At 47.9% G+C, this 14,413-nt stretch overlaps 1 protein-coding gene across 1 annotated transcript; it reads left to right on the top strand.

The window, feature by feature from the left end:
- Positions 1 to 6,373: 6,373 nt before the first annotated feature.
- LOC308041344 (extracellular tyrosine-protein kinase PKDCC-like) lies at positions 6,374 to 14,124 on the top strand (the record flags this gene model as incomplete). The annotated part of the gene is made up of 7 exons (XM_080345951.1): positions 6,374 to 6,886; positions 7,083 to 7,205; positions 9,321 to 9,592; positions 10,712 to 10,791; positions 10,886 to 10,990; positions 12,412 to 12,588; positions 14,021 to 14,124. 7 exons carry the CDS (start codon positions 6,374 to 6,376, stop codon positions 14,122 to 14,124), a joined length of 1,374 nt encoding a protein of 457 aa, XP_080202077.1.
- Between the last annotated feature and the right edge of the window lie 289 nt (positions 14,125 to 14,413).

The raw sequence follows: 14,413 nt of genomic DNA, 5'->3' as shown, positions 1-14,413 counted from the left end.
ATGCCATGAAGTGTTCTTGCAGTTTCATCCTGAGCCCCCAGCCAGGAGGTGATCCCTTGTCTGCTAAAAAATAAAAAGCAGGTTTAGGAAACCTGCTCTCTGGGGCTGTGGATGCCAACCAACTGCTAGCATAGGCTCTGCCAAATGCTGTTGAGAAACTTCAGGCCAGAAGTGCCTAGGGAGACACAGCTGTGCTTGCCATGGGCTATGAAGAGACCTGGGGGTTGCAGCATTCTTGGACATCACAGAAAAGGACAGTTTCTCCTTCTTCTGGAGAAGAGAAACATGTTATTTCATTTCTAGGGCAAGTAGTCGTTACCTGCACCAAGCACTCTGCTAGGGATCGTGGCCAGTAAGGCAAAAAAGCAGAGCATGGTCTGTCTCCCCCAGTGTCCTTCCCAGCTGCTTGCAGGAAAGTATCATACCTGCAGCTAATTTTCATCTCCTTTTTCTGGCTCTTGGCCAAAGCAAAGAAAAAATCTAGAAATGGCTGGTGGGCTGATTTTTCCATGGCTGCCACCCAGGTGGGGCCCAGCACAGCTCTGTGTGGCATTCCTGGAGGCTGGGTGCAAAAAGGTTTCTTGGTTTACATGGAACTGCAAAGCCAGGCTGCTCAGGACGGCTCCTGCCCTCCAGCAGCTCCTCATGCTTTCACCCTGCCCTGGATGAGCACATTTGCAGATGGACCAAAATTTTTTGGAGGCAGCCAAGAGCTCAGCTGGCAGGAGTCAAGGTAAGTAGCTGCCCCCAAAGGTGAGGGCACTGACGGCTACACTCATTCCCAAGAAGTGTCTAAGTCTTCCTCCTGTTTTGATGGATGGCTCCTTCAGGATTCTTTGATCCCCCTCCTCTTTGCCTCCTTCTTCTGAGTTGATGTCCCAGACTTTCATGTATGTGCTCAGTGTCAGGACTTCCCCCCCACCTTGGATTTCTCCCCAGGTTTCTGTGCTAACCCAGGAGCCTGATCTTATCTCTTCTAGATCAGTGTCATAGTCAAGAAACAGGGAAAAAGCTGCTGCCTAGACCTCTTGGGACAGGAGGGGACCAGTTAGGGGAATACACCCAGAGAAGTCTCTGTCTTTCGAAGAGAGACAAATTCCTTCACCACTGGCATGGGAGAAGGGGGTGGTTTCTCAACCCAGCTGGTCTGGAGCACAGAAGACTCCCAGTTTTGCATCTACACCTTATGTACAGTTTCACCTCCATTTCCAGGGAGGAGCTCAGCTAGTAGTGCCATCAGGGAAGTGGGAAAAATAATCACAATTTTGCATGAGAGAATTCTCCTACCCTTTGCAGGAGACCAGGAGAAGCTCTGAAGCATGAGATTCAATCACAGTAATTGCAATTATAGCACAGCCTGATATTTTCTGAACAGTGGACAATGTTCTGTGCCATCTATAGCCTCTGTGGGAATGAGTGTAGGTAAGAAAGCATAGGATACTGTCCTCTGTTGCTGGAGCCACAAATGCAAAGCAGAAATTGGGTTATTTTGTTCCCTTTCAGGCTCATCTATCCAGCCACGGCCAGCTTCTTCTAGCTGCTTTCTTTACCGCAGCAGCTTTAGAGTGCCATGCTACAGGTGTGCTGCACATCTAATCACTGTATCTTCAAAAAAAACCTGGTTCTCATAGGACATGGTTGATGGGCCTAGTGCAAGCACACGGGTTAACCACAGATGCATTTGCACTTGGTCTGGTTTTATGTTGAGAGCTGCAACAGGAGGCCTTCCTTGGATCTAACAACATCTGCTATTGAGAGAAAACAATCACAAAGCAGGTGTCCACAACATGTACCCCAAACCGTCTCCTCAACACAGTGCTCACATGCCAGTAAAGGCAATAAAGTCCGGCAGAAACTTCCCTCTGCTGTGTCACAACGGAAGGCTGGGATGGGATGTACTGGGTCTGGCAGGGCCATTGTGCCTCCTCTCTGTTTTGCTCCAAATTACAACATCTTGTGTTCTCCTGGACTTAGGGACAAAGGAAGCACTTTTACAGGAGGAATAGCATTTCCTCACTGAGGCAGTGTGTCTGCTTTTCTTCAGTGATTATCAGGGACAAGGGAGGCACCAGTGGGGTGGAAGAACTGCCCACACTGGAACACTACAATCCTGACAGCATCTCAGTAGGATCATTTTCAAGTTTCTCCATCTTCCTGCCCACGCCAATGCTTTGGTCTGCTCTGCAGGACACTTGATGACGTTATTTGTAATTAATCACTGCCTGTCTCTTTTGTGGTAAGGTTTGGAGTCAGCACCCAGGTGACACTGAAGCTGAAGTGGGGCCCTTTGCTTTGTTTCACTCCCTGTGAAACACTCATTTTCTTGCTGTAGACTCACAGCCCCTCAGTTCCAGGTACTACGAGTCAGGGAGGCTCAGCACACGGAAAATAAAACAGCATAAAGAGATCTAAGCTAGCAAGCTCAGAAAATTTTCTGCAATGCCTTCCCTTCTCACAGAAGACCTGTATGTGAAACATTTGGTGGCAAGCCCTGCCCTGCTCCCCGTGCCCACATGTGCCCAGCCACAGATCCACATAAGGTAGTGAGTATTTTTTTCCATCTCTGAACCAGTAGTGATGGGTGTTCAACAAGGCAGAAAGTACTAACTCGGGTATTTCCCGTTCAAGCCCTGAAGAGTCTTCTGGCCTTGTCCTGCTCCACTGTCACAGCAGGCTCTGGGGTGGACATGGTCAAAGCTACCTGGTTCCCACTGCAGTGAGCAGCTAGACTTCTCCCTGATGGGAGTTTGCTCTCTCTACATTGGGCACTTCTTTGCTCCCTCCCAGGACCTACAACATACTTGCTCTGCTCTGAAGTTCTGCAATGGTTTTGTACCCTCAGAACAAACCATCTTTCGATCCTCCTGTTTCAGCCAGCACAGGCTCCCAGAGCTGCTGGGAGTGAGACAGTGCTCAGGAGCAGGACCTTCTCAAGGATTGGTGCTATTTTCCCTTCTCTCTTCAAAACACTTAAGTTACATCTATATTAACAAAGGAATCATAGAATACCAGGTTGGAAGGGACCTCAAGGAAACATGCCCCAGACCTTTCCCTGGCACTGAGGCAGACTGGTGCAGAACAGCCATGTCTATTGAGCTCTCTTACCCTTCAAAATATGGTGGTCATGTGCAAGCTATGTGTGAGGAATGGTCTCTGGCACATCTTGACTCCCAGATCATATCAGGAATTGTCAGCAGGGGCTGCTCTAACAGGGAAGATCGAGTGTTGGTGCCTGGGAATGTACCTGACACTTCAACTTTTTCAGTCTGTACTAGTTTGAAGACTGTCTTTAGACTCAGTCTGTACTGGTAGGCTAACGCTGCTAGCAGGCTATTTTGTTCTAACACTGAACTTCTGCCTCTCATCCTTTCCTTCTCTCCATGCCCTCCTTCCCGCAGTGATGCTGTTTTTCACGTATCTCCTCTCCTTCTCTGTGGAAACATGACCACACTGATGCCTCATGCTCCAGCTGTCCTTCTCCTTTTTGATCCATCTACAGGATTTGCTTCCTAGCTATAGTGCCCCATACTGAGGTCCAACTGATGGTCTTGAACTCTGCCAGTGTCCTCACTGGACTGGTGTAGGAGAAATTGTTCCTTCAGTACAGACTTACTGTAAAAACAATGAGCAACTGCTTCCTTCTTTTCAATGGACTTTATTTAATTAGCTTTGCTCTCACTCAGTTTCCTCAGAAGATTACAGCACTGTAAGCTACAAGCAGACACTGGAGCATCTCCAGTGCCTGAAGAACTAGCAGCACCCAGTAAATATTACACTGGATCCACTCCGAAGATCCTACCAGGGGATACTGGAGCCAAGCACTGGGAAGGACTCCAGCCCTGTGGGGTCTTTTCAGCTCTTCTGGTAAGGGTGGATCCTTGTCTCGTTCACCTTCACCTTCCAAGTCTTCCATTCTTTCATTTGCACAGATCCTCAAGGAATTAAAGGACTTTCAAATGACCATGTACTCCTCTGCTACACCCTTGCAGCAGCACATTGCTGTGTTTACTGTTCCAGGTGTCACCTCTGTTGGGAAAGGCCACCACTTGTGCCATTGTCTGCAAGAAGCCTTGTGCAGCAGAGCCATGATCTTGGCAGGAATCCTTAAGTGCTACTATAAAGCAAATAAATAATCAATCATTATTACTTTTATTTATCTGTGAGTCTGCTCTAATAGGTTTTGATATTATTACGGTGCTGACGACAGTCTGAAATTAGATAATACTATACTCAGCTGGTATCCATTCCCTTGGAAACACAGGTAAAAATGTATTTAATATCTCTCCAGTTACAATGAATATTCATTGATATGACACAGATGTATACTTGATTTGAAAATAAGGACAGTAATTAAAGAGCTATTAAGGTTAAAAAGCAACAAAGGAAATTCAGCTACTGAAAGAGCTGTTCTGGGATCAGCCCTAAACTATACGTGCATGGATAAGCACAGGCCGCCTGAGATTTTCTGCATTATTTTACATATTGGTGTACAGTGGGCTCCAACTTCCCTCCCAAACTCGGTCATCTAGAAATGTCCCAATGAATTCCGAGTTCATTTTTCCTGCAGTCTTACAGAGCAGCTGTACTCCACTGTGGTGCTGCCACTCATACCCTGCCTCACATGCTGCTCTGGTGGTATTGAACTAGCAAGAACTGGAGGGGAAACTTTCTGCAGGCTTTTGCAAAGGAAACTATTTATAGTTGATCACTTATATTAATTATTTCTATTAAAACAGTCTTGGGGATCACCAGTCATGATAGCTGCTCTGCTGTACTCTCTGAAAATCTCATTGTGCAGGTTGTGATATTAAAGTCCAGTTTCTCAAAGAGGTTTCACAAAAGTTCCTTCGCGGGGGTGGCCTGAGAAAGTGACCTGAACAGTGTGTGCTCTGTGTTGGGAGCAAGTCAGGAGAGAGGCAGCGGCACTGCGGTGCATGGAGGGAGGCAAGGAGGAGCAGATGTGTCCAAGGGCAGCGGCAGCACTGCAGGACCAAGTGGTCGCGCTGCTTGCTCACAGCCAGGACAAACCCTGTGTACTCTCACCCACTGCGTCCTGCTGGGCTCCTCCTGGTGCAGGCAGAAACTGCAGGTGCTCAGCAGAGCTGGGTCCTTCAGGGACAGGGCAGCAGCTGGGAAATACCAGCCGCCCCAGGGAGCAGAGGAAAAGTGAAACATGCATCCTCCAAAACCCAAGTGTGCTCTCACGAGGTTACTGCACTGGGCAGTGCATTGCCATGCTGCCTTCCTAGGAAGGGTCTCTCAGGCTAGTTAGGCCACCAAAAAAATTAGGGCAGAAACAGAAGCAAACCAGATGGAGAGGCAGAGCGTTATTTTAATTTCTAACCTAGCAGCATAATGGTAAATAATAAGGTGAATTAACCCATTGGGCTGGTGTTTCAGGCCACTCAGTGTGGAAAGTTAACAGCATATTGCCTAAACTGGAAGCAGATAAAGCACACCTGTCTGGGCCCTAGGCTAACCTGACTGGCTTTCTGCACAGCAGTGCCTGGTGCAGACGTGTATAAAGCAGGTGACAGAGCCCAGGCAGGTGCCTTGTCCCACTTCTACACAGCCATCTCGGCAACGCTTTCCTCACCTGTACAGGTACCTGTGTCACGGGAGGCAGCCCTGAGCTGGCTGTGCGTCACCAAGCTGATGGATTTTCTCACATGTCAATGATCAAGTGGTGTTTTCTGCATAGATTGGCTGGTTTGGATGGAGGAGGGTTTGGGGGTGTGTTTTTTCTTTTTTTCTTTTTTTTTTCTTTTTTTCTGGGGGGGGGGTGGTAACAATTACAATTCCACGCTTTAACCAGCGTAGTGCTGTTTCAACCTCACAGGGTTTATCCTTCCAGTAAGAGTGACTGCTAGTGTTTGCTTTTCTTAGAAACCTAACCTGAGACTTTTCAAAGGCACGAGAACGTGTTATCTCCGTTCTTACTAATTTTAATGCGGTTTACATCCCTCGGTTGCATTCTGCCGTAACTTTAGCAAGACTGACGAAATTCACGCCCGTGAAATCAGCGTGTTTTGCTATAAACAGCCTCCGTCGGAAGGGTGGGGCAGGCGTCTGCGGGGTTGTACCGCTCACTCCCAGCAACTCGCATTCCCACTCCAGACCACCTCTCCTAAAACCGCTTCTGCTCCGCCACCGCAGCGACCTCCTCTCCCCGGGCGGTCGGTGCCGCAACTGCTTCGTGCGCCCCCGAGCTCCCCTCGGGCAGCGGCTGCCTCGCAGCGCCAGGCCGGCGGGGGTGGGGGCGCCGGGGAGGCCGCCCGCCCGACACGCCCCTCGGCGCCGCTCGCCTTCCCCATCGCCGCGGATCGCGGGCGGCAGAGCGGCCGGAGCTCGCTGCGGGGCAGCCGCGCTCCCCATGGCGGTGGCGGCGGGGCGGGCGCGGCGGGGCGCCCGACTGAGCGCGGCGGCGCTGCTGGCCTTGGCGTTGCTGGCCTTGGCGCTGCTGGCCTTGGCGTTGCTGGCGCTGCCGGCCGGCCGGCGCGGCGGTGGCAGTGAGGGGCGGCCGGGCTCCCCGCCGCCGCTGCCGTCGGGCTTGCGGGAGGAGCTGCGGCAGAGGCGGCGCGACCTGCGGCGCCTGGCGGCGGCGGCGGGCGGGGAGGTCGCAGCGGCGGGCGGGCTGGGCTGCGGCGACCTGAGCCTGGTGACGGGTGTCAGCGTGCTGGGCTGGGGCTTCACCAAGGTGGTGGCGCGGGCGGCGCTGGCGGGCGGCGGAGCCGTCGCCCTCAAGTCGGTGCACGGGGCGGGCCGGGAGGTGCGGCAGTGCCTGCAGCGCTACGGGGCGCCGGCCGGCTGCCGCCGCCTGGCCGCCTACAAGCTGCTGAAGGAGGTGACGCTGCTGCAGCGCCTGCAGCATCCCGGCATCGTCCAGGTACGGCGGGGCGCGCCGGAGCGGGGGGATGCGGGATGTGATCCATCGGTACGGAAATTTTTCGAGGGGAGTGGAAGAGAGGGATGCGTCTCGGTGCCGAGTCGGTCCGCCCTTGCTGTCCCCCTTCCCGGGCGTCCCGGACCTGCAGGCACTGGCAGCAGCATCTCTCTAACAATCGCTCCTTCCCTCCCGGCAGCTGCACGGTCAGTGCTATGATGATAGCGAAGATCCTGAAATACGGGTCACTGCTATGATGGAGCTGGGATCCCCCCTGGAGATGATTCAGCTTCTTCAGACCCCCTGGGAGGAGAGATTTAAAGTAAGAAAACAAAACAAAAGGGAGTTTTATCAGCCTCTTTTAGACCGCAAACTGGGTAAATGCGGAGATCCCATGGTGGCTGCTGGGGCAAACGAGATTGTCATGCTGACACTCTGTTTGCTTCTGTAGATTTGTCCTTACATGGTTTTGCTTTCACTCGTTTTAAATCACATTAAAATAGCCCTAGTCTGGCCTTTCACAGTTATATTCCTTCTCTGTCGAGAGATGTTAAAAGAACTACATCTGGGAGGAAATGGCTACAAAACCTTGCTGAGGGCTGGGGTGGTGTTTAATACACAGTATTACACTATTTTGGTAGTTTTTCTTCTGTATTGTTCCGCTCTACAGAGGGGCTTTAGTAGCAAGGCCCCTCAACAGGCTGGGTCTGAGTGGGGAAAGCCACCTTGCTGCACTCCAAGTCTGTTGTTTTCTGTATATTACATATTGCAAGCAACAAACTGAGCAGCCTCTCATCATATGTTTGTTTCATGTTTCTGATCTTAGCCCTTTGGGTATTACTGTAGTACAAACACTACTAAATTGCTTTCCTCTTGCTGTAGGTGCTACCGTTGCAGCCCTGTTAGTGAGATCTGCCTGGTCTCCTTAGCATCCTGCATAGGGACTCAAGCTCCCCAGGATATAAATGACTTATGACATGGCACTTATTTTGTTTATAGCTTGTATTACAGTTTGCCTCAAGGTCTCAGTTGGGGCTTCACGACTACTTGTTTGGCTCTCAGGAGGAAAGAGAGCATTAAGTACAAACATGGATACCTTAATGTCCATAAAAAATGCTTTGGGCAAAATAAAAATGCAATGAAAGTCCCAAAATAAAATCCTTGCCTGCATGTGGTTCTTAATGTTGAAGAGGAGCCTTGCCATCCATGCCAGAGGGGGAGTGTGGCAACCGTGCTCACTCAGCCGTGGGATGTGAAGCTGTGATTCTTATGATTGCTTCACTTGTCAAGTTAAAATAGCGTCAGAGCTTCCAGAGTAATTTCTTTTGGCCCATGGGGTTGCACTTTTGCTTACAAACTATTTCATACTGGCTTGTACATAGCTTTCCCAGCACCTCATCTTCTCAAATGTGCCAAAGTCTCTAGAAATCTGGAAACCCATGATGCTGGATTAGCTGGTGGTGAGGTCTGGTACAGTGGCATTAAGATTTTCGTAATCTTTTGGCTGATGAAGGTACTAATACAGAACTTAGACTGGCACTGTCTGGTTCTGTTTCTTAATTAGGATATCTAAACAGATGGGATTCCCCTCTGATGAGCCACATCAGATACCAGCCATTCTGTGAGCTGTTCCAAATGACCAGCCCTCCTGCCTGTCCAGATCGCTATCGGAGGCAGCGAGGGATGGCGCGGGTCTGCCTGGCACACCTAGCTGACGATAAAGTTCCTCTGATGCCGGGGTCCTGATACTGAATGAAAACTGCTGCAAAAAGCTACTTGAACAAAGTGCTGGTGCAGTATAAATGCGCTCCTCTAGCTCTGGTTTGTTCAAAAAACATTTATTGGGCTTTCTGCTGGATCAGGTATTGTCTGACCTTTCCCTGCTGCCAGAAAGTTGATATAAAAGCAAAAAAAAGCTGGCAATAAATACATCGCATGCTTTGGCCAATTCTTCAGAAGCACGATTGTGTGCCCAAATTCATACTACTGAGTGATGTAGCAAGGCATGAATCTGGTATTAATGACCATAGAGCCTCAGTCTGTGTGGAACAGCATGGGGGAAGGGAGGAGAATGTATTAATTCTATGCCAGAGTGGGAAAAATTCCTTCTGATTTCAGCTAGCAAATCAATATAGCTCCTGAAACATGAAGGCTGCTATTGTTTTCCTCATAGCTTTCTCCTCTAGTTCCTCTAACTGCAAATGTCTCTCTTTGTATATGAACATTTTTAAAAAATGTTGCTAAACTACTTACCAGTAGAATCCTCTGGCAATGTTGATAATAAATTTTGTAGCATACATATAATTACCTTTTAACTACTATATGCTCTTTTTTTTTTTTTTGCCTTTAATTTCATTGAATGCCCTCCCCTTTGTTCTACTTCCAATTTAATAGCTGTTTTTCATCTGTTTTTTCCATGCATATTCATCTCTTTCAGATTTGCCTGAGTCTTGTGAAACTGCTGTTTTACTTGGCACATTCCCCCCTGGGTTCAATAGTCCTCTTGGATTTCCAGCCGAGGCAGTTTGTTATGGTGGATGGAAACCTAAAAGTGACAGACATGGATGATGCCAGCACTGAGGAACTGTCATGCAAGGAAGATAATGACTGCACACTTGAGTTCCCTACAAAAAGCTTTCCTCTGAAATGCTCCGCCATTGGGAAATGTGAAGGAATAAATGAAAAGAAGAATCTTTTTAATGCATATCGGTATGTCCAGCGAGATGGGAGGAAAATCTGGGGTGACTGAGCTCACATTCTGCCATGTAGCATCTAGCATCTTGCGTTTCTTCCATGCAGTGATTTCCCCTCACCTCTGTCATAAAGTAGTTAAGGATTGCTTGGATGCCAGTTTATTTTCCGTATAAGGCAGGAAAAGAATGTCGTCATTGTCTGGTGAGAATGCAGGCATCTTTCTTCTGCTCTCTTTACCCAACACCCTCTAGAAACTTGCCCCAAAGGTTGCACCTGTAAATTTAATGTTTGCCAAACAAGTCCTGGCACTTGACATCCGCAGGCTGTATTTGCTGAAAGCAGTGGCAGCATGGGCTACCTGCCAAAGCCCACACGCTTCGAGGTCTCGTTGCGGGGAACAGGCTGGCAAACTCTTGCTTTGAACTCTGAGTCTCTCTACAGGGATGATGAGCGCCTGTGGAAAAGTTATGGAACGGGTCAAGGGCAATGGGCTGAGGCTGTTGCAACACAAAGCACAATGACTTCCACTCGCTGGTGATGCTTGGCAGTCAAGGACTGCGGGAAGCCTTGTCAGTTGGGTATTTACACAGAGGACTTAGTAAGGGAGCTTGAATTTGCAGGATTCAGTGTTAAAGGTCAAATCGCTGTATAGATTATTGTAGCCCTGCAGTAACACACTTGTCTCTTGCAGAACAGGAGTTTTCTAGAAGGTTCAGGCAGTGGGTCAGGGAGTGTCCAGCTCTTCCAGGGATAATAAGAATGCCAAACCTTTTCAGGGCAAGGGAAAGGTCTTGCATGAGTCTTCTTTTCTACAGATCTCTCTTTGATGGGAAACACATTGCTTAGTGCACAAAAATGGCCCCAAGGAATGACGGAAAGCTCTGTTGTGTGAACCTTTGCAAAGCAGATTTCATGCGGCACTTGGCAGCGTGCTGTGCTGCAAGGACCAGAGTTTCAGCGCAGTTCATAGGAATGGTCTGTGGGATGCCAGCGAAGTGCTCAAACATAACTTAATAACCAAAGAAGCCTGACTAGTTGCATATGGATAATCGAGTCGCAGGAAAATGTAGGCAACTTAATCACTAGGGAAATTAAGCTACTGTATTCTAATCAGTCTGTGGGATTTTTTTGCAGGTATTTTTTCACCTATCTTTTGCCACACTCTGCACCAGCTGCTTTGCGGCCCTTTTTGAGCGATATTCTGAATGCAACAGGTACCAGCTAATATTAATAAACTTCTTTATTAGAAATCTCTAAACAGTATTTAATGGAATTACTTATCTTGGTCATCTCTTTCTTTAAATGTAGGTGATTTACGATATGGAATAAATGAAACCCTGGAAGCCTTTGAAAAGGTTTTACATCTGTACAAGTCTGGGCTCTATCTGCAAAAAAGACCTCTTCATTTAAAAGGTACATAACTTTGAATGCTTTAGGTAACATAACTAATGAGGGAGTGAAACTTTTGGTAACTGGTCAAATTCTGATTTCCCATACATTCAAACAGTGTTTAGTCACTAGGAAAAGCATCAAAAGTATCTTTTTTTTTGAGTAGCCTTTTATTGTTTCTTCATGGTAGCTATGCATTATTGCATTGTTTCGCAAAGTAAATGCAGTGCAGACAATCTAGCCTACATATGGACATATGTTTGCACTGCTTCTAAATACTCATAATGTGCAACTAGACCAAAGTAGTAAACTGAGTTTCTCATGTCCCTCTTCAGGGTCATCTTATCCTCTGGACCAATAGGTCAGTTTTCCAGGCTGATATTGAAACTTCTCATTTCACTTGGTGGCTTCTGACTGCTGAGCACAGGTTGTGGCCGTGACACCAAGATGAGTGTGGCAGATTAGCTAGACCTTCTAAATTTCTTTTTTTCTGAAGGCCATCCTGTTGGACTTGTGGATGGATAAATGAGCCTTTATGAGGTGCATTCCTCCAAAAAGGACCTGTTCAGGGGTAGAGATGAGGCTAATCAAGAAGGCGTCAAAAGTCCTGTGGTTACTGTGACTTGCATTTTCCTGAGCATTCACTTGAGATGGTGGAGTGGTGGTGGTGGCATGCATAAGGAAATCTCTTTATGTGTGGAAGAACTGGAATTTGCACAGTTATGGGAAAAGATATTCAGTTATTTGCACCAGCAGCTTTAACTGCAATTACTAGTATTTTCCAATGATGCCTACCTGTTGGCTTAGCAACTGGCCAAAATGTTCACCATCTTAAAGGTGTGGGAAGATGGGGTGAGGCTCTTAATAGTCAGTGAACCCCTGGCCTTACATCACTTGCTGAGGTTTGTCAGGTCTCTTGTGTCCTGTTGGAGCAGGATCTGGCCTCTCCTTCCCCCAGTGGGGTTCCTAAGTCTCCCATACCTGTGGGTGGCACCATGATGGGTGGGTCAGTGCACCCCTGTGAAGCTCGGTGCTGGACATGTGATGACCTGGTTCTGCTGTTAGGGGTGAGGTGTAGGAGAGGCCGTTGTGAGATTGGCTTCTCCAGAGCCCTGCTAGAAAGGTGGGTCCACACAGCAGCCTCCTGCAGTCACTCACCCCTGTGGTCGCTCCCCTGTCCCTTCACCCTTGAGAGCTCTGCCCCCTCTGTTACATCCATGGAAGAACTGCTATTCTATGCTCCATAGCAGAACCAAAAGTCAGGATTTGGGTTTCTTTTAACTTTGCAGCTCCACAGACTCCATCTAAGTAGGTCAGTTCAATCTATCACTATCATGTTTCCTTTATGAGTTTTCACAGAAATGCAAAATACTAAGTGTATATTGAAACCAGTCTCTGAAACTGCCTTGGAGAGTTTCCCTAAAATACCTTGCTTCTGTTCCCAGACTTCATCTCCCTGAAGGGCTTTCGAACAGTGGAAGGGGAAGACTACAAGTGCTGGCCGTCCTACAGCCACCTGGGATGCCTGCTCTCTGTTCACAGTGCCGAGGAAGCCGCCAGAATTTGTAACTCCCAGTCACAGTGCCAAAGCTTTATCGTCACCCAGCGGAGGACATGGACAGGTGAGCTTGGGCTGATGTGACAGATGCTGCCACGTGGTGCCCCTGCTTCCTCGGGCAGGTGTGGGGATGATGCTGCTACCCTCATCCATAGTGCCTTGAGTCTATGGGCGCATATAAAAGGCTGCCTTCCTTATTCTCAAGATCAAACGGCTGCTGTGGTGGGCATCCGAGGATCCCCTGAGTATTTGTAAGGAGAGGCAAAAAGAATTATATTCTCCTTTTGCAGATTATTTTCTCTACAAATTTTGCAGGGGACTCGTAGGTATTGTTAAATAGTTACTTATTCATGCAGAGATGGCTTCACTTTGGTGTTAGGCTAAACAATTCCTGTGGTCGACACAGTTTGCAAAAAGCTATGGGGTTTTTAGAGATGAAAGAAGCTATGTAAAAGAAGGTGGTTACTATTGTTATAATTTAAAAAATCATAGCTTACAAGTTGTTATCCCCTTTATCAAAACTAAAGCCCCAAACAAATGGATTTACAAAATGTCCCTGTAATTATCTCTTTATAGCCTCTTACAGTTAGCATGTTTTCAGAATTATTATAAATTACCTCATTTAGCTGACACTTCAATCGTGAACTAAATTGTTACTTAGAAAGTGAAGCACTAAATGAGGTAAATGAGTGTTTTCACTCACGACGGTGCTGAAGAATCGCATCTTGTTGGTTCACATGACATTTAAAAAAAAACCAACAACAAACCCAACCAAACTACCATAAAATGTAGATTTCTGTGGCTTCGTGTGCAGTTGGCATGTGGCTAACGAGTGACATAAGAGCACTTACACTGATGTGACATAAATCTCTTCGAGCTGGTTTCACACTAGCAGTGGGTTGTGTGAGTTGTGCCTGACACACCACATCTGGCCTCCTCATGGGGCAGCTGTTGGCTGCTGCGTTCGGTGCCCGGCTGGAAGGAACCTGCTTAGCACAGCGGTGGGGATGCAGAGGCTGCGGCGCGTGGGACAACAGAGCCCTTCTGCAGCACCTGGCTCGGCTGCTGGTCCCTGCCGTCTCGCACCCTGCCTACGGTCCATTAATGGCTTTTCTTCCTCTTGTTTTTGCAGCACATCTTTGCAGCCAAAGATGCTGAAAGTGTGTGGCTGAAATGAAGAGTGCCTGACTTTGCTGTTTGGGTTAATGAAAGCTGTGGGAACATACTAGTCCCTCTTAGGGCAACTCTTTAAAGCAAAACAAGACATAAAAGCCTCTGGGGCCCGATTGTGCATTTATTTTGCACACTTGGTGAGCTTCTAAAGTTTGCTGGGAGTGTCAAACTGGAGTTTACTGGGAGTGTGAAACATATCTACGGCAGGGTGGAGTGACCCTCAGTTGAGCAAGCAGTGGGTTCCCATGTCTGTTGCAATAAATAGCATAGGTCAAGATGAACCTATCTCTTCTATTAAACTTGCATTTTTATTTCCTTTCCAGGACGCCCACTCGCCTTGTTTCAGAGTAGCCTGACTGATTTAATACCGGATGCTAACGCTGTAGTCTATATTAAACGATCGGCTTCCTCAGGGGAAAGACTTTAAAGACAATGAGATCACATAATATGATCCTGGGAGGAACAAACCACTGGGGAGAATTTCATCTGCTGAAAAGAATGACATATTTTATTTTGCTTTGGGATGGGATCTGCCTGCCAGCTCAGATGGAGTCAAATGCTGCTGCCTCCTTGATCAAAGCTCACATTTCTCATTGCAGCCCCGCTAGCTTCTTTATCTGTTGCCACATTGCTGTTCTGCATAAACGCTCCTAGTTTTAGTCAAATGATGCTAGACTCTGCAATACCTAGCCTTGCTGCTTCAGTAACCAGCTTGG

This window comes from Nesoenas mayeri (assembly GCF_963082525.1).
Source record: "Nesoenas mayeri genome assembly, chromosome: 5".
In the NCBI taxonomy this organism is placed as follows: domain Eukaryota; kingdom Metazoa; phylum Chordata; class Aves; order Columbiformes; family Columbidae; genus Nesoenas; species Nesoenas mayeri.
The sequence above is the reverse complement of the archived record's forward strand: the minus strand, read 5'-3'. Positions and strand labels throughout refer to the sequence as shown.